Source organism: Elgaria multicarinata, chromosome 11 (assembly GCF_023053635.1).
Source record: "Elgaria multicarinata webbii isolate HBS135686 ecotype San Diego chromosome 11, rElgMul1.1.pri, whole genome shotgun sequence".
NCBI classification, from domain to species: domain Eukaryota; kingdom Metazoa; phylum Chordata; class Lepidosauria; order Squamata; family Anguidae; genus Elgaria; species Elgaria multicarinata.
The window spans coordinates 36,929,643-36,950,254 of NC_086181.1; the positions used below are offsets into that span (position 1 = coordinate 36,929,643).

At 42.9% G+C, this 20,612-nt stretch overlaps 3 protein-coding genes across 3 annotated transcripts; all 3 read left to right on the plus strand.

The window, feature by feature from the left end:
* The first annotated feature begins 3,167 nt into the window (after window positions 1-3,167).
* On the plus strand, window positions 3,168-4,106 carry LOC134405721 (olfactory receptor 11G2-like). Its single transcript, XM_063136968.1, has one exon. The coding sequence runs from the start codon at window positions 3,168-3,170 to the stop codon at window positions 4,104-4,106; it is 939 nt and encodes a 312-aa protein (XP_062993038.1).
* Window positions 4,107-10,329: 6,223 nt separating this feature from the next.
* Window positions 10,330-11,274, plus strand: LOC134405722 (olfactory receptor 11H6-like). Its single transcript, XM_063136969.1, has one exon. The coding sequence runs from the start codon at window positions 10,330-10,332 to the stop codon at window positions 11,272-11,274; it is 945 nt and encodes a 314-aa protein (XP_062993039.1).
* Window positions 11,275-18,827: 7,553 nt separating this feature from the next.
* On the plus strand, window positions 18,828-19,796 carry LOC134406430 (olfactory receptor 11H6-like). The gene has a single exon (XM_063137856.1). It carries the CDS (start codon window positions 18,837-18,839, stop codon window positions 19,794-19,796), a length of 960 nt encoding a protein of 319 aa, XP_062993926.1. The 5' UTR covers window positions 18,828-18,836.
* The last annotated feature ends 816 nt before the right edge of the window (window positions 19,797-20,612 follow it).

Here is a 20,612-nt window from a genome sequence, read left to right on the forward strand (position 1 = left end):
CAGAAGGGGGTGCTTGGGGAACATTGCTCAGCCCCATCGACTCTCCAGTATGGGGTTCCACAGGGGTCAGTCTTGTCCCCCATGCTGTTTAACATGTACATGAAACCGTTGGGTGCGGTCACCCGGAGTTTTGGAGTGTGTTGTCATCAGTACACTGATAACACACAGCTCTATTTCTTCTTCTCATCTTTATCAGGTGAGGCTGTGGATGTGCTGAACCGGTGCCTGGCTGCAACAATGGACTGGATGAGGGCTAATAAGCTGAAACCGCCCAGAGTGCTTCGGCTATTGGGCAGTATAAAAATGTAATAAATAAATAAACAAACAAACAAACAAACTCAATCCAGACAAGACTGAGATGCTGTTAGTGGGTGGTTCTTCTGATCATACAGTGGATGTTCAACCTGTTCTGGATGGGGTTGTACTCCACCAGAAGGAACAGGTTCGTAGCTTGGGGGTATATAGCTGAAGCTCTCTGGGCGGTTTACAAAAGTTAAAAACACTGAACATTAAAAACAAATATACAAAAATTTAAAAGCATAAAAACAGCAATCATGGAGTTGACCTGCTCAGTGCCATTGTCACGTGGGCTGTGCACCACATTGGACTGAACCTCCGAATCCGAGCTGAGGTGAGCTGATTTGGCCTGCCTCGTGCAAATACAAGGCAGTTCCAGGTCAGCCTGAGGTGAAGAGGATTTGGTCCAAACTGCCTTAGCCTGATTCCAGGTAGTGGTGGACCACTTCCCCCACTCGCCCAACCACACAGGAAAGCCGGCTAGATTGTGTTGTCTCATTAAAACACAACGGGGCCTTCCTGAGAAAGGAACAAATCATGTGGTTGCGCATGAAAGAACACATCACAATGGTGGTATTATTGCAAAGACAAAAGCCACGGTTAGATGCAGGATTTTTCCTGTGTGTAGAGAAACTTAGCAACCACTGATGAGTAGATTTTCCTAGTGACTCTCCAGTGCTAATATCTTAGAGCCTTAATGTAAATTGAAAAGGAAGTCCTTTGCCACATCGTCCATGGCAGCCATTTTATGGTGGTGCTCAGGAACTTTTAGCAAATTCTTAAATAAAACTATGGGCTGAAGAAGGTAGGCTACCCTTGACCTAAGCTCAAAGGGAATGATGATGTATGGAAGGTGGAAGCAGCAGATGGCAACAGTACCCCTGCTTTCAGAAACAACCCCCCCCAAACCCACCATCCAAACTCCAGTGTCCCGTCCATAGAAGTCCTGGCTCTACCACAACACTACCCACAAGCACTCCAAAATTTGCAGAGCACTCAAACACTTATGGACCCCAAAAGTCTCCCAGCTCTCCTCTAAAATATGGAAAAACTCTATGCTGGCTTACCAACTTTTTCTTAAACAATTTGCCATGGAATTTCTCATACATGGGGAACAAAAGAATTATCCAGATTCAATGGCCACTGTATCCCCTCTAACCTAGGTAAGATCCTTCCATACATTGGGGAAAATGATGGAGAGTACACCACCATTTATTTATTTTAAAAAAGAAGGGGCCCTATATTTCGCTGGTCAGTACTACCAGGCAAACACTCATGACGCATTCTTTCTTGCAGGAGAAATGTCTGGGCACCCAGAACAGAACAAACATTACTTGAAGAGACTGAGACTGAGGGCCTTGCTAGACCATGGGTTAGCCCGGGCTTGCCCCTGTGCATTCAGATGACACACAGGGGCTGCCGGACTCAGGCAGGGGTCAACCTTGCCTGGGCCTGGGGTATCTGGCTACAGTTGTAGCCCAGTATTTCCCACGGTCTCAGGCTGAGGTCGAGACCGCGAGTGTGTAGCCCATTCCACCGCTTTCCCCGGTTACCTCAATTACACGTGAGTAGCTGGGAAAAGCGGCGGATGGGGTGCAGTGCTCTGTAGGAGCACTGGGCCCATCGGAGCTGGGGGGCCCATTTTCTTTTCTCCCCAATAAGTAACTGTGTTTTGTTGTTGTGCATGTTGACTTTATTCCAAAATAAAATTCCATGTTAAAAGGGGAAAGGGGGAATGTGAAAATCAGACGGTTCTGTTCCACCTATTTGGAGGGCTTATTACATAGGAAAACAAAGTTATTTTAAATTACGGTTTCTTCAGCAATCTCTGAGGGGTGATTTCATTGCACAGCAGAACCAGCCTCGATGGACTAGTTCCCAAGGGCCATTCCTTTGTTAGATGAAAGCTTAAGCAAGCCTTTTAAAAAACTGACTCAAGCTCACTGCATAACCCACAACCAAGCTGTCCAAGCTCACCCTACAATGCAGCCTCTTCTCTCTGTACCACCACGGGTCAACTTTGAGGGGCATAATACAAAGAAGAAAACTTGCTCTTCCGTCCCTGAAATTTTGCCTTCTGTGTGTCTCTGGCTGGGTGGAGCATGTTGCTATATGCTACTCTGGTACATAAATCTTGGTTTATAGCCAACTCAAAAGATGAGAGGAGGGCTCAATTTGCTAATCTGTGACCTCTGAAGGACAACCTGAAAGATGAGGACTTTACCAATAGACGTGTGTATTGTTGTTTTGTACATATTTAACCCCCAGATAGCTAGGTCAAGGCAGAAAGTCAACTGAGATGCATTGGGGTGGGAGTGGGGGAATCTCTGGTCAATTTTTGATGAATTGTCAGCAGCTGATGGCTACTGGGATTTTGCAAAGAGGACAGCACTGGGGGCTCATCCAGGAAACAGGTTTGCATTGAGTGCACCCTCAGCATTGTTGCAAACACAATTACTCACTGTCATGGTGGGTATTCAGATATCTTCACCATGACCAACTGCTGCTTCTAAATGTGAAACATGTCAGTGGATGAAGAGAGTTCAAATAAAGAGAAATATATCAAGGAACGCTAAAGTAAGAGTATCCTTCTCTTATTGGTGTCTCACTTATGACAATGTTACTTATTGCTATAAAGAATGAATTACAAGATAACAACCCAGCAATTCTTCAGCCATACTGGCTTCCTTCTTTTGCAAATTAACAGCCTTATGGTTCTTATTTCAGAAGCCATTGTATGGCCCAAGTATGAGGAAAACTCATACCATATCAACATGCTTCATCCATAACAAGCATCAGACAGTATAACGTAGATTACCATAGAAAAAGTTAAAATCAGCCTGTTCCCAGGCTGGTTCTGTGTGCTCCAGATGGATCTTCATAATGGGACCACAGTGCAGGAATTTATTCTGCTGGGCTTCAGAGTTGGGCAACAGGGGCGCCTTCTTCTCCTGACCTTCTTTACAGCTGCCTACACCCTGACTTTGGCTGAGAACTTCATCATCATCATGCTAGTAACTCAAGATGCTCACTTGTCCCATCTCCCCATGTACATCCTGCTGAGCAACTTCTCATGGCTGGAAATATGTTATGTAAGTTCCACTATGCCACGGATACTCTTTGACCTATCCTTCCCAGGTGGTGTCATCTCCTTCCATGCCTGCTTCCTCCAGTTTTACGTCTTCTTCTCACTTGGCACCAGTGAATGCTTCTTCCTCTCAGCCATGGCCCTAGATCGCTATTTGGCCATCTGCCATCCACTGCGCTACCCACAAATTATGACCCCAAATTTCTGCTATGTCCTAGTGGCTGCTTGTTGGGCCATTGGCTTCGTATGGTATGTTGTGCCGGTGTTTTTGATCTCCAGGTTGTCCTTCTGTGGTTCGAACACCATTGATCACTTTGCGTGTGACTCTGCTGAACTCCTGGCCTTGGCCTGCCCCCCACTGGGGTACCTCCCCCTCTTCTGCTACATCATCACTTCTTTTCTAATTCTGGCTACCTTTCTGTTCATTGCGGTCTCATACGTAGGTATAGTTTTCACCCTGGTGAAAACATCTAGCCAAAGCAGTGGTATCAAGGGCTTTTCTACAGTCTCTTCCCATCTAGCTGTTGTGACACTCTTCTATGGGTCTGTAGCTGCTATGTATATAGGACACAGTGGAGAAAGTCATACTGAGAACACTAAAATGATCACTCTCTTCTACTCTGAGGTTGCCCCTTTGCTTAACCCCCTGATCTACTGTCTCAGGAATGATCAGGTGAAGCAAGCATTTGTCAAGTTTTTGAGAAAGAAGGGGTTAATTTAGGGAAAGCAGTGGGCGTTATCTGCAGTAAATGCTGGATCTGTTTATTTATTTTCTGTACAATTAGCTGCTGAAGGTGGAAGGGTGGGCTGGATTGTGGAGATAGTGCTCCCATTCTGATGCATTTTAAAAGGTTTTACTTCTTACTTCATAGCATTGGCAGTAGTAATTTCACATTACTAACAGTGGTAGTAGTAGCCTGCAGCAATAGAAGCAGTTTTTCTCAGCAGCCTCAGCCATTCCACCTCCACGACCACCAATGTTCTTTACTATGCCTAAGTCATGGTTCCACATAGTAGTGGAGCTAGTTATTATTACTCACCTCACCTTTGTGTGCTTTTGTCAAGTTCTTGTTGTGTGAGCTATCTGTTTATGTCCTTACATGAATGGTTTTATACTTTATATAATGTATTTTAATAGTTTTTAATTTTGTGTGTGAACCACCCAGAGAGCTTCAGCTAAGGGATGGTATAGAAATGTGGTAGAGTCATTAATGATCTACAGGAAGAATTTACTGTGGTGCTACTGCACCCCATGCATGGGCGTGACACATGACAGTACCCCAAACCTGTTTCAGTCCCAGTTTTTCTTGCTGTAAACCCATATTTTTGCAAAGTCCCTTTGTGAAGGATTTCCCTTGCATTTCGACTTCCAGGTGTTTTGGGATTCAGTGTGTCCTAAATGTGCAGCATGACTGGGGGACGGGGCAGGGGGGAGAAAAATGTGGAATGATCTCCGACTGTGGAATGATCTCCACGCTGAGGCTCGCCTGGTGCCACCACTGTTATTTTTCAGGCGCCAGGTCAAGACTTTTCTCTTCTCCCAGGCATTTAACAGCATTTAACAATGCTAAGTTTGTTTTTTTAACGGACCTCAGAACTGTTGTTTTCAAATGGATACTGTTGTTTTAAAGTTTTTGATGGTTTTAAATTTTGTGTATTTTTGATGTTTACTGTTTTTAACTTTTGTAAACCGCCCAGAGAGCTTCGGCTATGGGGCGGTATATAAATGTAATAAATAAATAAATAAATAAAAATGACTTCAGAGGAATGGAAAGTTTCTGTCAGGAAAGTTCGACCCAGAGGGGAGGAGGTAGGCCCTTCCTTTCAGCTTCAGCTGCCGCTGACCAAGAACTACGTTCTGTTTTTTTAAGTAGGGTTTGCTAGTCTGGCTTACTCCTGAGAAGGTTGCTTTTGTGATGACTTAAAAGAAAAACCATATCCACTCTTCCACACAACCACATCTATATATGGAGAGCCAGTGTGGTGTAGTGGCTAGAGTGTCGGACTGGGAGTCAGGAGATCCGGGTTCTAGTTCCCACTCGGCTATGGAAACCCACTGGGTGACTTTGGGCCAGTCACAGACTCTCAGCTCAACGTACTTCGCAGGGTTGTTGCTGTGAGGATAACATGGAAAGGAGGAGGGATTATGTATGTCGCCTTGGGTTCCTTGGAGGAGAAAAGGTGGGATATAAATGTAATAAATAAAATAAAAATAAATAAAAAATAAATTTAAGCTTCAGGAAGGAAACTTCCCATTGTCCCAGTTAACCTTTTGACTTCACCCTCCCCTGAGCAAGATTGGATGTTTTCTTTTTCTTTTGGATTTGTTTTTAAATGATGTTTGCTAATAATACTTACTCCTGAAAAAGTCAGTAAGTTGCTTTTGGGATGACTTCTTCTTCTTTTCTTTTTTTAAAAATCCTGGCTTTGGATACCATCCACCATGGTATCCTTCTGGAATGACTGGCTGAGTTGGGAGTGGGAGGCACAGGCGAGATCACATTACGCCAGTCCTTTTACAACTTCACTGGCTGCCAGTCCAGGTCCGGGCCCAATTCAAAGTGCTGGTATTGACATTTAAAGCCCTAAACGGTTTGGGGCCAGGTTATCTGAAGGAACGCCTTCAGCCATATGTACCTACCCGGACCTTAAGATCATCTACAGGGGCCCTTCTCCGTGAGCCCCTGCCAAAGGAAGTGAGGCAGGTGGCTACTAGGAGGAGGGCTTTCTCCGCTGTGGCACCCCGGCTGTGGAACGAGCTCCCCAGAGAGGTCCGCCTGGCGCCTACACTGTACTGCTTTCATCGCCAGCTGAAGACCTTTTTATTCACTCAGTATTTTAACACTTAATTTTAACTTAAATTTAAATTTTACTGTTTTAACTCTGTATTTTAATCTTATATCAACTTTGCTGTGTGGTTTTATCCTGGTTGCGCTTTTTGTACTGTATTTCGTAATTGTGTTTTAAACTGTTGGTGTTTTACTGTGGTTTTAATTTTTGTGAACCTCCCAGAGAGCTTCGGCTATTGGGCGGTATAAAAATGTAATAAATAAATAAAATAAAATAAATTGCAGTGGTTCCGCTCCTACTAGGCGGGTCGGCTCCAGAAGGGGAGCTTCAGGAAGGAAACTTCCCATTGTCCCAGTTAACCTTTTGACTTCACCCTCCCCTGAGCAAGATTGGATGTTTTCTTTTTCTTTTGGATTTGTTTTTAAATGATGTTTGCTAATAATACTTACTCCTGAAAAAGTCAGTAAGTTTTGGGATGACTTCTTCTTCTTTTCTTTTTTTTAAAAATCCTGGCTTTGGATACCATCAACCATGGTATCCTTCTGGAACGACTGGCTGAGTTGGGAGTGGGAGGCACTGCATTGCAGTGGTTCCGCTCCTACTAGGCGGGCCGACTCCAGAAGGTGGTGCTTGGGGAGCATTGCTCAGCCCTGTCGACTCTCCAGTATGGGGTTCCACAGGGGTCAGTCTTGTCCGCCCATGCTGTTTAACATGTACATGAAACCGTTGGGTGTGGTCACCCGGAGTTTTGGAGTGTGTTGTCATCAGTACACTGATAACACACAGCTCTATTTCTTCTTCTCATCTTTATCAGGTGAGGCTGTGGATGTGCTGAACCGGTGCCTGGCTGCAACAATGGACTGGATGAGGGCTAATAAGCTGAAACCGCCCAGAGTGCTTCGGCTATTGGGCAGTATAAAAATGTAATAAATAAACAAATAAATAAACAAACAAACTCAATCCAGACAAGACTGAGATGCTGTTAGTGGGTGGTTCTTCTGATCATACAGTGGATGTTCAACCTGTTCTGGATGGGGTTGTACTCCACCAGAAGGAACAGGTTCGTAGCTTGGGGGTATATAGCTGAAGCTCTCTGGGCGGTTTACAAAAGTTAAAAACACTGAACATTAAAAACAAATATACAAAAATTTAAAAGCATAAAAACAGCAATCATGGAGTTGACCTGCTCAGTGCCATTGTCACGTGGGCTGTGCACCACATTGGACTGAACCTCCGAATCCGAGCTGAGGTGAGCTGATTTGGCCTGCCTCGTGCAAATACAAGGCAGTTCCAGGTCAGCCTGAGGTGAAGAGGATTGGGTCCAAACTGCCTTAGCCTGATTCCAGGTAGTGGTGGACCACTTCCCCCACTCGCCCAACCACACAGGAAAGCCGGCTAGATTGTGTTGTCTCATTAAAACACAATGGGGCCTTCCTGAGAAAGGAACAAATCATGTGGTTGCGCATGAAAGAACACATCACAATGGTGGTATTACTGCAAAGACAAAAGCCACGGTTAGATGCAGGATTTTTCCTGTGTGTAGAGAAACTCAGCAACCACTGATGAGTAGATTTTCCTAGTGACTCTCCAGTGCTAATATCTTAGAGCCTTAATGTAAATTGAAAAGGAAGGTCGACTAAGTCTGGACAATAATGGTCATGCCAGAATGTGTATGAGTGTATGGGCTGTGCGTGTGTGTTGATGACTTCGTATCATGTACACAAATTCTGCTTCAACTGGCTGGCTTTTAGAATTGCAGACTTCTGTGCTTTCCCAAATGTGAATGAAACCTTCCTTTCCATGTAAAAAAGAACAGAATGTTGAGATGTGTAGCAACATTTGGCAGCCAACTTGACATTTTGCATGACAACAATTTTAAAATCCCTTCACTGGTTGCCAATGAGTTTCTGAGCAAAGTATAAAGTGTTGGTTATTACCTTTAAAGCCCTACATGGTTTGGGTCCAGGCTAACTGCGGGATCACCTTCTCCCGTACAATCCACCCCACACACTCAGGTCCTCTGGGAAGAATCCACTTCAGCTAGCAAAAACTAGATTAACAACTGTTACCCAGAGGACCTTCTCTTCTGCTGCTCCCAGACTGTGGAATGGCCTGCCGGAGGAGACTCGTCAACTTAACAGTCTACTAGCATCCAAGAAAGCTATAAAGATTGATCTCTTCTGGCAGCCCTATCCAGTGGAATTTAAAGATGTTTTTAGAATGTTTTTAGAATGTTTTAACAATGTATATTATGTTTTAATTCAGTTTTTTGTATTTCACCATTTACTGTTGTTCTCTGCCTCGATCAAAATGGAGGCGTGGGTAAGAAATAAATGTATTAATTAGTCTTATTCTTATTCTTATTCTTGTGGGAGGGGGGAAATGGAAATGGCAACAGCCCCCCCCCCCAGCAGATGATATTTGGAGAATATTTGGCAAAATGGACATCTTCTTCAGGGAGATGGGAGAAAATTGTTACAAACATTTTCTGGAATCCCCCCCCCCCTTCTCAGATGTTTTGGCATAAGTAGAAACCTGTCTCCTGAGAGATGTTGTTTCAGTCATGAAATGGTATTGTTCCTGGGAGAGATATTCCCAAGGTTCATTCTGTCATCGATCAAAAGAATGAGTCGGTGGCATTTCAGCTCTGGCCTGCATATATCTACATGGTGACTTGTTCTGCCACCAAACACACAATATGGTCCGGTCTGTTCTTCCCTCCGTAAATCCTGCAGATGAGCACCCGTGCGATGCACAGGGAACACTGTCCTTCTCCCACAAATTCTGTAACAGCTCATCTGGTGAACTACCTGCTGGATGGATCAACGTTCTAACGCCTGCTGAGGTACAGAAAACGAGCTATTGCTAAAGCAAAGGACAATATGTCAATAAAGCTAATATTAAAAGGATGGGTGAAGTCTCCAGGACATTCTCACTGAATGGAAACTTACTAGTAAAATTTTCAGTACTGTTCTTTTTGAACATCTCTTAGTGTAGGGGAATTGGAATTGTGTAATAATGTAATTAAACCTAACTCATGAAAATTGTTTTAAGGGACATGATACAATGTTGGTGCAAGAAGTATTCAATTTGGTGTAAGAAATTTTGACTCACCACCATCTATAGGGCTAATGCTGTGGGAAAAAGGGGAGAGTTCAAACCTCTATTCCATGTATAATCACCATAAAAAAAAGTATATATGTATAGATATATTCTTGGATGTGAACATTAAACAATAGTATTTTCATCAGTAAAGGAGTAGAGAAACTCCAACCTTGAAAACCTGGCCAAATGCCTCAAGCAGAATATTCTTAATAGCAGCTGGTGGCTGTTAGTTCATTCAAAGGCTTTTTTTTAATCAGTGAAAGGCTGATAACTAATTGGCGATCAGCCGTGGTTAACCCAAATAAATTGAATAGTCTGTATTGATATTGAGTCCATTAGTCTGTGTTTGAACTCTCCCCTTTTCTCCATGGCATTTGCCCTATAGATGGTGGTGTGTCAACAATATTATGATTGGATTTTTGCACCAACAATATTATGATTGGATTTTCAATTTTTTGGGTGTGTGTGTGTCTCTGATGAAGCATCTGCGAAAACAGGATTTTAAAAAACTGGTAGCCTGTTTAAAGGTTTAAAGAACACGAAAGAGACTATTTTGTGTCTTAACGCTAAAGGTTTAAAAACACTGAAGAGACCATTTTGTGTCTTCACACTGTGAATTCCTATAATTATATTACATTGTATTGTTGTTTTTTGGTTAAAATACTCTAGAGACTTATTTGTGTCTCAACACTGTAGATTATTACTATTGTACACCATGCATTTGTTCATTACTTTTATGTTATCTGTTAAGATTGCTTTTGTTACAAAATTGTTGAATTTTTGTTGTTATAAAACCTACTGTTTGTCATAACTGTTCACCCTATCTTTGACTCTAATTTTCATACTATAGTAGTTGTGTGCCTTGTGCACTAATTCGGTTGTATCTTGTTTGTATCAACTACTGCCTTCTCTATTGATGCAAATTGTAATCCCTGAGCAGCTGATCTGGTTAGCCTTCATCTTTCAATGGAAACAGATGGGCAGATAAGCGTATGGTATTATTCCTCCTCCATCGAGTAGATGATAGAGATTTTGCTATGTTATTCCAGATGATGTTGGCCAATGGGACTTCTATCCAGGAATTCGTTTTGCTGGGATTTGGAGGTGGGCAAAAGAAGCGGTTCCTGCTCCTCATTTTTTTCACCATCCTCTACATGCTCACTTTAGCTGAGAACATCTCCATCATCACATTGGTATTCCTAGACACCCACTTGGCACAGCTGCCTATGTACATCTTGCTGAGCAACTTCTCCTGGCTGGAGATATGCTATGTGACCACCACTGTGCCCCGCATGCTCTTTGACTTGGCGTCCCCTCATGGCATCATCTCTTTCCACGCCTGCTTCCTCCAGTTCTACATCGTATTCTCACTTGGCACCACAGAATTCTTCTTCCTCTCAGCCATGGCTTTTGATCGGTACTTGGCCATCTGCCACCCACTCCGCTACTCACAGATCATGTCCCCGAATTCCTGCTATTGCCTGGTGGCTGCATGTTGGGTCATTGGATTCTTGGGGTACATTATCCCAGTGACTTTGATATCCAAGTTATCCTTCTGTGGACCTAACATCATTGACCATTTTGTATGTGATCCTGGGCCAATCCTCTCCCTGGCCTGCCCTCCACTCGGAAATGTTCCTTTTCTTTGCCAAATTGTTGTGCATGCTCTGTTTTTAGGCAATGTCATCTTTGTTATATTATCATATGGCATTGTAATTTTCACCCTCATGAAAACCGCTAACCAGGGCAATTGTAGTAAGGCCTTCTCCACCATATCGATGCACTTATTGGTGGTGGCCCTTTTCTACGGTTCAGTTGGAGGGATGTATTTAATTCCAGGTGGAGAAAGCCAGGCAGAGCTTACAAAAGCAATAACACTCTTCTACAGCGTCATCACACCATTTATCAATCCCCTGATCTACTCTCTGAGGAACGATCAAGTGAAGGAGGCACTGGGCAGGTTGCTGAGGAGAAGGGTAAGACTGCTGAAGTGAATGGGAGGAGTCAAGAGGAAACAAATAAACAAACAAATACACACTGAAGAGATAGAATGCAAATATATTCAGAGTCAGAAGAGAAACTCTTCCAGGTTTTCTACTGTCCAGTCAAGATCCTCGAAACCTGTGGGAAGGGGCTGTGAGGAATTTATTCATTGCCTGCCAACCACACAGCATTACAAAGATGTTGACTGTTCCTTTTGCGTGGCATGGAACACACAAGTTTATTTGGAAAGTTTCCAGTGGAGTTAGAATTGTTTCCTAAATTTAATAAAATGGATTGTTTACTGTGGTTAAATGTGTTTGCTTCTAGTTAGAGGGCTTCGAGTGCTTGCTATCAGAAGGCATTGTGCATTTCTGCCATCTTTTGATTCTTAACAGGCTGTCTATGATACGAAAAAAGATGGGTGAGAAGACACAGGGAGATTACAAGTGCAAGACATCATCTGCCCCCCACCCCGCCAATTCCACGAATGAGGCAGGTCAGCGACACCATGAAAGTCTTGTCTGGAATCATCCTGTGACATCAATTGCAACATCAATATGTTTCCATGCAATGAATGCAATGAAAATGATCAGATTCAAACCCTACACGTCCTTTCTTTTGATATATGCTATGACACTCAAAGTGTGTGTATGTGTGTGGCTCATCGACACCAAGCAGGATATTCCCATATCAAAGTGGTATATAAAAGTCAGGAGCCACACTACTGCTTTATAGCAGTACTGAAGTGCACTGACAATTGTTGGGGCCCATGACACATACCATATAACGCTTTCATAGAGCTACATCCTGCTTGGTGTAGAAGTGTCATGGGCCCCAACTGTTGTCAGTGCACTTCAATCCCACTAGAAAGCAGTCGTGTGGCTCCTGACTTTTATATACTGCTTTCATACTACTTTCATAGTGGAATATCCTGCTTGGTGTAGATGAACCCTGGGTGTTTTAGCTGTTCTTCCTATATGCCCTACCCTTAAATAAAATATACTACCTCATTCCCTTACCTGCTGCTATTGTCTTTTGTCTTGGGTTTATTTATTTTATTTTATTTTATTTATTACATTTTTATACCGCCCAATAGCTGAAGCTCTCTGGGCGGTTCACAAAAATTAAAACCACAATAAAACAACCAAAAGGTTAAAAGCACAATTATGAAATACAGTATAAAAAGCGCAACCAGGATAAAACCACACAGCAAAATTGATATAAGATTAAAATACAGAGTTAAAACAGTAAAATGTAAATTTAAGTTAAAATTAAGTGTTAAAATACTGAGTGAATAAAAAGGTCTTCAGCTGGTGATGAAAGCAGTACAGTGTAGGCGCCAGGCAGACCTCTCTGGGGAGCTCGTTCCACAACCGGGGTGCCACAGCGGAGAAAGCCCTCCTCCTAGTAGCCACCTGCCTCACTTCCTTTGGCAGGGGCTCACGGAGAAGTGCCCCTGTAGATGATCTTAAGGTCCGGGCAGGTACATATGGGAGGAGGCGTTCCTTCAAATAACCTGGCCTCAAACCGTTTAGGGCTTTAAATGTCAATACTAGCACTTTGAATTGGGCCCGGACCTGGACTGGCAGCTAATGAAGCTGGAAAAGGACTGGCGTAATGTGATCTCGCCGGCCAGTCCCTGTTAGTAAACGGGCTGCCCTATTTTGTACCAGCTGAAGCTTCCGGACCGTTTTCAAAGGCAGCCCCACGTATAACGCATTGCAGTAATCCAAGCGAGAGGTTATCAGAGCATGGATAACTGTAGCTAGGCTATCTCTGTCCAGATAAGGGCGTAGTTGGTATATCAACCTAAGCTGATAAAAGGTGCTCTTTGCCACTGAGTTCACCTGTGCCTCAAGTGACAGTTCTGGATCCAAGAGCACTCCCAAACTTTGGACCCGATCCTTTAGGGAGAGTGCAACCCCGTCCAGGACAGGGCAAACATCACCTCGCCGGACAGATGAACCACCCGCTAACAGTACCTCCGTCTTGTCTGGATTGAGTCTCAGTTTGTTAGCCCTCATCCAGTCCATTACCATGCCCAGGCACTGGTTCAGAACAGTCACTGCCTCACCTTGATGAAAAGGAAAGGTAGAGCTGGGTATCATCCACATATTGAAGACACCACAGTCCACATCTCCGGATAACCTCCCCCAGCGGCTTCATGTATATGTTAAACAGCATAGGGGTTAAGCTAGAGCCCTGCGGAACTCCATGGCTTAGGAGCTACGGTACAGAGCAATAATCCCCCAGCACCACCTTCTGGAATCGGCCATCCAAGTAGGAGCGGAACCACTGCAATGCAGTACCTCCAACTCCCAACTCAGACAACCTATCCAGAAGGATACCATGGTCGATGGTATTGAAGGCCACTGAGAGGTCCAGGAGAACCAACAGGGTCGCACTCCCCCTGTCTCTCTCCTGACAGAGGTCATCCCACAGGGCGACCAAGGCAGTTTCCGTTCCAAAACCAGGCCTGAAACCCGATTGAAATGGATCTAGATAATCCGTTTCATTCAAGAGTGCCTGGTTTGGTGCTAAATCTAGAGAGGGAGAAGGTGAGAGTGAACTAAAGGCCCGGTGCCCTTTCCTTTACACCCATCTCCAGAGATCTGATATGGGGTAGGAGATAAGAGCATGCATGCCTTAACCCTATTCCCTGACCCAGCACTCTTTAGGACTGTATATAGCATGATATTAGAATGTAAGCCTATGCGGCAGGGTCTTGATTTACTGTTTTACTCTGTACAGCACCATGTACATTGATGGTGCTATATAAATAAATATAATAATAATAATAATAATAATAATAATAATAATAATAATTCTTTAATGAATCTCTAGTATCAGAGTAGTGTGCCTTTCTATGAGACACCTGCCTTTTCCCCCGGGATTGTCCCGGGATCATCCCTGTGCATCCAAAAGTCACACAAGGGATCCTGGGAGCAAGCAGGGATGACCCCTCCATTTGCCTGGGATAATCCTTAGGTGTAGAAAGGGCCATGGTCTCTTATCGCTATGGTAGCATTTCCTGTGCAGCTGCAAGCAGAAACATTGATTCCAAGAAGAATGGGAGAGAGGCATTTCTGATGCTTAATTGACAGCTTCTAGGAGTTATGTGAATAAATAAGCTATACTTAATTTACAAATTTATAAGCCTATGATTGGCCATTCCAGAGTAGACAGCTATTTTGCAGGACAAAGTGTGGAAAACTGGCAGTGGCTACACACATACACACACACACACAGAGAGAGAGAGAGAGAGAGAGAGAGTGAGTGAGTGAGTGAGTGAGTTTTGGAAAATATTAGGCAAAATGGACCTCTCTTTTAGATGGAGCAGGAGAAAGCTCTCAAAAATTCTCTCTGGATAAATCTGTTCTGGAATCTCTTTGGAATAAGAAGAATCTTGTCTCTCGAGATATGTTGTTTCAGAGCAAAAAGGTATTGTTCCTGTGAGAGATAGTCCCAAGTTTCATTCTGTCACTGAGAAAAACTGCATTCAAAAGAACAGATCATTGGCATTTCAGCTTTGATCTGGACATCCACATGATGACTCTTTCTGCCTCCAAACCGACAATATGGCGCCATCTCATCTGTCCTTCCCTCCATCCTTCCTTCAGAGGAGCACCAGTAAAATACACAGAGGCCAGCATCCTTCCCCCCAAATTTTGTCACAGCACATCTGGTGAGCTGTCTGCTGGATGGATCCACATTTTGATTCCTGCTGAGGTAAAGAAACCAGGCTAATTACTAAGGCAAAGCTGACTCAAGAAGAGGATTGGATTGGAAAGGGTGCCAATTGTTGATGGAATTTGAGAGAGAGAGAGAGAGAGAGAGAGAGAGAGAGAACTGAGGAGGCTTCAGCTTGAAAGGGATATTGAATTAGGAGGTACTTGGAATCCATCCCAAACATTTGGAAGGAAGAGATAAATCCAAACGTAATTAGTAAATAAATACTAAGAGAGGAGGAAATGTTTCAGGATTCAGCACATCACACTTATGAAACAATTTATTGTGTGGATATCCAAGGATAGAAATGAATTAATTAGGATTTTTTATATAATATGCAGACAGACACCACTGTTGTGAAGTTGTCTAGCTTTTACTTTCCCTACTATTCATGCTGAAAGATATTATCAACCAATTTTAGGACAGCCTTTCCCAACATGGCACCTTACAGATGTGCTTGGGGTATGCTGGAATTTGTGGTCCAACACGAATCTGTGCCCCAACACATTCTGGGAGTTGTAGGCTGTAGCCCATCACATCTGGAGAGCAGCTGGCTGGGAAAGGCTAATCTAGATGACTGGTTAGAACATAAGAATGTAAGAAGTGCCCTGATTCTGGATCAGACCAAGGGTCCATCTAGCCCAGCACTCTGTTCACACAGGGGCCAACCAGCCATCAGCCAGGGATGAACAAGGCAGGACATGGTGCAACAGCACCCTCCCACCCATGTTCCCCAGCAACTGGTGTACACAGGCTTATTGCCTCAAATACTGAGTAGCCATTGATAGCCTTTGCCTTTAGAAATTTATCCAGCCCCCTTTTGAAGCCATCCAGATTGGTGGCCATCTTGTGGTAGTGAGTTCCATAATTTAACTATGCGCTGTGTGAAGAAGTACTCCCTTTTTATTTGTCCTGGATCTCTCACCAATCAGTTTCATGGGATGACCCTGGGTTCTAGTATTTTGAGAGAGGGAGAAAAATGTCTCCCTGTCCCTTGTTTCTGGAGTATAAGTACTGCTCAATGCTATGGGGGAAGGCAGGGATGGAGGCTGGTGGATCCAGATTTAAGCAAAACTATGGTAGACCCATTGAAATCAATGGGACATGGGTTAGTCATGACTCAAGTCTCAAACATCTCAATGGGTCTACTATGACTAAATCTGGATCCAACCCATGGGGTGGAAATAGAATGTTTGTTTGTTTGGTTAGTTGACTTTAGTGCAGATTGAATTTCAAAGAGAAAGTTGTTTGGGATGAACATCTTCTGGGGAGCAAAGCAAGTTTACACAACTGCACTGTCTTTTTTTGGGGGGGGGGAGCCCAGTTTTCCCCCACTCCATGCATGTCTGCAAAACAAAGCAAAAATTAAAAGCATGGCTTCAGTTTCCATTGCTCTCTCATGGAAAGGAAACTAACTGAACCCTTCAGTGCTGCCTCTGGACATTTCTCAGTGCAGGAAACTTGGGAGTGTGTAGCAGTTAAATCTAACTGAAGGGGAGAATTTACTGTCACAGAGCTGGCCCTACCATTCAGTGAGGTGACGCAGGCTACTTCAGGTGGCAGAATTAGAAGGATCGAAGAGCACCTGAATGGTGCTGCAAGATGTCTTCAGATGCCGCATGAGTCCACATTTCAGACAGTAAAACATTTTAGTATTAGCTCTGTGTTTTCCTATCACATATTCATGTAACACACTGATTACCTGATATAAGACCAAACTCATTTATCTGGTTTCAAGTGTGGCATTCTCATCAGCCTTGCTTTATATTTAAAAAACAACAACAATGAGTTGGAACTGAGTGATTTGGTTTGGATTTGGTGAAGGTGGTTGGGTGGGATAAGATATTATTATTATTATTATTATTATTATTATTATTATTAATATAGCACCATCAATGTACATGGTGCTGTACAGAGTAAAACAATAAATAGCAAGACCCTGCCGCAAAGGCTTACATTCTAATAAAATCATAATAAAACAATAAGGAGGGGAAGAGAATGCACCAAACAGGCAGTATAAAAGTCAGAACAAAATCAAGTTTTAAAAGCTTTAGGAAAAAGAAAAGTTTTTAGCTGAGCTTTAAAAGCTGCGATTGAACTTGTAGTTCTCAAATGTTCTGGAAGAGCATTCCAGGCATAAGGGGCAGCCAAAGAAAATGGACGAAGCCGAGCAAGGGAAGTAGAGACCCTTGGGCAGGCGAGAAACATGGCATCAGAGGAGCGAAGAGCACGAGCGGGGCAATAGTGTGAGATGAGATAGGAGAGATAGGAAGGAGCTAGACTGTGAAAAGCTTTGTAGGTCAACAGGAGAAGTTTATATTGGATTCTGAAGTGAATTGGAAGCCAATGAAGAGATTTCAGAAGTGGAGTAACATGGTCAGAGCGGCGAGGCAAGAAGATGATCTTAGCAGCAGAGTGGTGAACAGAAACCAACGAACTGATGTGAGAAGAAGGAAGGCCAGTGAGAAGAAGGTTGCAGTAGTCCAACCGAGAAATAACCAATGCATGAACAAGAGTCTTGGCAGAAGAGACAGACAAAAATGATCGAATCCTGGCAATATTATTAGGATTGGGGCCATGCTGTTCACAGCAAGGCTCCTAGATTTAATCAAAAGTAAATTACTTCAGAACAATACATTGTTATTGAATTTGTTGAGGTGACTTATACAAACACACAAAACATACACTATGTTTAGACCATTTGAATATTGTGTTGTTACTTGAATTACATATAGTACAATTTTATATCTAACCAGAAAATAGTTACTTTTGAGGAATAATTGGACTGAAGGAATGGCCTGTTACACTGCATAAATGACAGTTCTGCTTAGCCTTTGTCTTTCACACACACACACACACACACACACACACACACACACACAGAGAGAGAGAGAGAGAGAGAGAGAGAGAGAGCATAAACACACAACAAATACAAAGCATTGGGTTCAGACTTAGTTATGCTAAGAGTAGACCCACTGAGATCAATGAGACAAGTAAATCAGAGTAGCTTCATTCTCATTGGGTTCAATGAGCCTACTCTAAGCATCATTAGATCCAACCCATATATGATTACAAATATTGTTATGGTGATACTAGGTGTTGTAGCGGCTCTTCTAGTGGTGCTTTATTTGCCAGTAAGAACAAGAGTCTTCCATGTAGTAAACTGCCCAGAGAGCTTCAGCTGTGGGGCGGTATATAAATGTAATAAAATAAATAAATAAATAAATGTAGTGGAGGTGCATGTTGGGATCACCCTCCCAATGGACTCTGTACTCTTTTTAGCACCAGGTCAAAACCAAGAATTTTTGGTGCTCTTTGCCCAAGAATTTTTAAGTTTGTTGATGTGAATTGTCTACTTTATCTACTTGCTGCTCTATTTTATGTTAACATTCGATGTTCTATTGTTTTCATTATGTTTGATTGGGATGTTGTTATCTTTCATATTCCTCCATAGGATCTATAGAAGAACATTATACACACATAAAAACAGGAGCAAATTTACTCCGGAATACTTTGCTCCAGAATACAGACAAGAGTAATGTGCTTCATCTAGCCATTGTGCAAGTATTTCACCAAGTTTCACAATACAAATGAATATTCGGGCAGTTCTTGCCACCTGTTCTAATGGGCATATCCAAAGTAAGTGCAGATATCCATGGGTTTTCTTATTCTTTTAAATTTTTATTATCAATTCATTCCATTTTTATCGGTATTCATATGAGAATATTTCCAAGTAAAATAAGACTTGATAAGATATTCATGTTCTAAGATCAGATAGGTTTATGGTATATGAAGTAAATTTTAACACCTTATAATACGTCATTTTATTATTATTTGATTCCAAATGGAGTTGGCCAATGGGACCACAGTCCAGGAATTCATTTTGCTGGGATTTAAAGTTGAGCCACAGAAGCAATTCATGCTTTTTGTTGTCTTCACCATTCTCTATGTTCTCACTTTAGCTGAGAACATCACCATTATTTTACTGGTGTTTATAGATGCCCACCTGGCCCAGATTCCTATGTACATCCTGCTGAGCAACTTCTCCTGGTTGGAGATGTGCTATGTGTCCACCACTGTGCCCCGTATGCTCTATGACTTGGCTTCCTCACATGGGAACATCTCCTTCCATGCTTGCTTCCTCCAGTTCTACATCTTATTCTCTCTTGGCTCTACTGAATTTTTCTTCCTCTCAGCTATGGCTTTGGATCGGTACTTGGCCATTTGCCACCCACTGCACTATACACAAATAATGTCTCCAAATTCCTGCTATTGCCTGGTGGCTGCTTGTTGGGTCCTCGGATTCCTCGGGTATATTCTCCCAGTGACTTTGATTTCCAACTTGTCTTTCTGTGGTCCTAACATCATTGACCATTTTCTTTGTGATCCTGGGCCGATTCTCTCCCTGGCTTGCCCTCCACTCGGAAATGTTCCCCTTCTCTGTCAAATTATTGTTCATACCTTGTTTTTAGGCAATGTTGTATTTGTTGTGTTATCGTATGGCATTGTAATTTTCACCCTGCTGAAGTCCTGTAACCAAGGCAGCCGTAGGAAGGCCTTCTCAACCATATCAATGCACCTATTGGTGGTGACTCTTTTCTATAGCTCAGTAGGAGGGATGTATTTAATTCCAGGTGGAGAAAGCCAAGCAGAGCTCACTAAGGCAATTACATTGTTTTATGCTGCCATTACTCCTTTTCTCAACCCCTTGATCTACTGTCTGAGAAACAAGCAGGTGAAAGAGGCACTGGGCAGGTTGCTGAGGAGAAAATTGAGTTGGCTGATGGCAAAGGTCACAGTATAAAATAGCTGTACATGTGCTGGTGGCTTGGAGTAGGAATGAAACCAAACCAAACAATTTTTTTTAAATGAAACCAATGGATTCCAAGTCAGGTTTAGGGTGTGGCATCAGTTCCTCCTTCATGTTTCATATGGGCCAATCTGAATGAACAAAATCTAAACTGAGGAATGGACCTTGGTGGGTCATAATGGTGCCTTGGCAAACTCATGGTACTACAAGAAAGTTTAACTCTTCCTTTGAGGACTGGAGGACAAATCAAAAACTAGTTAAGAAAGAATGTCCCATTAGTCAGTGTCTGAGCTTTCCTCAGCCAGTGTGTAGTCATACAAAGAGGGTGGTATCCAAGTGAATAAGCTTTATTATGCAAAGCAATCAGTCCATCACCAGCTCTTGTTAGAGACTTGATTGTCCTTGCAAAATCTCTGATTACACTGGTTCAACTCTAATAGTTTAGCTAAAGTCCCTTTTAGGGATGTGGTAAAATATGATAGATGGTTCTTGCAAATCTGACAATAATCTACAACACGGACCTTACACTACTTTCTCACACTTGTCCTCAGCTAAGGTCTTCCCCTGGAGACCTCTGGTGATGGGCTAATCAGTGGAACTCCTTAATTCTTTATGCCTCTCCTCCCTCTTTACTTTGTGTCTCTTATGTGCATCTGCCTTGCTCAACTCCTCCTCCTCTGAGAGTTATTGAATTTCCGTGGCAGGAGAAGGTATATTTGAGCTTTGGACCAACTGATTAGATTGTCCTTGGAAAGATTCTTCCCTGTCTCTGTCTCATTGAGCTCCCTGAGTCACGGGTTTCTCCCGCTC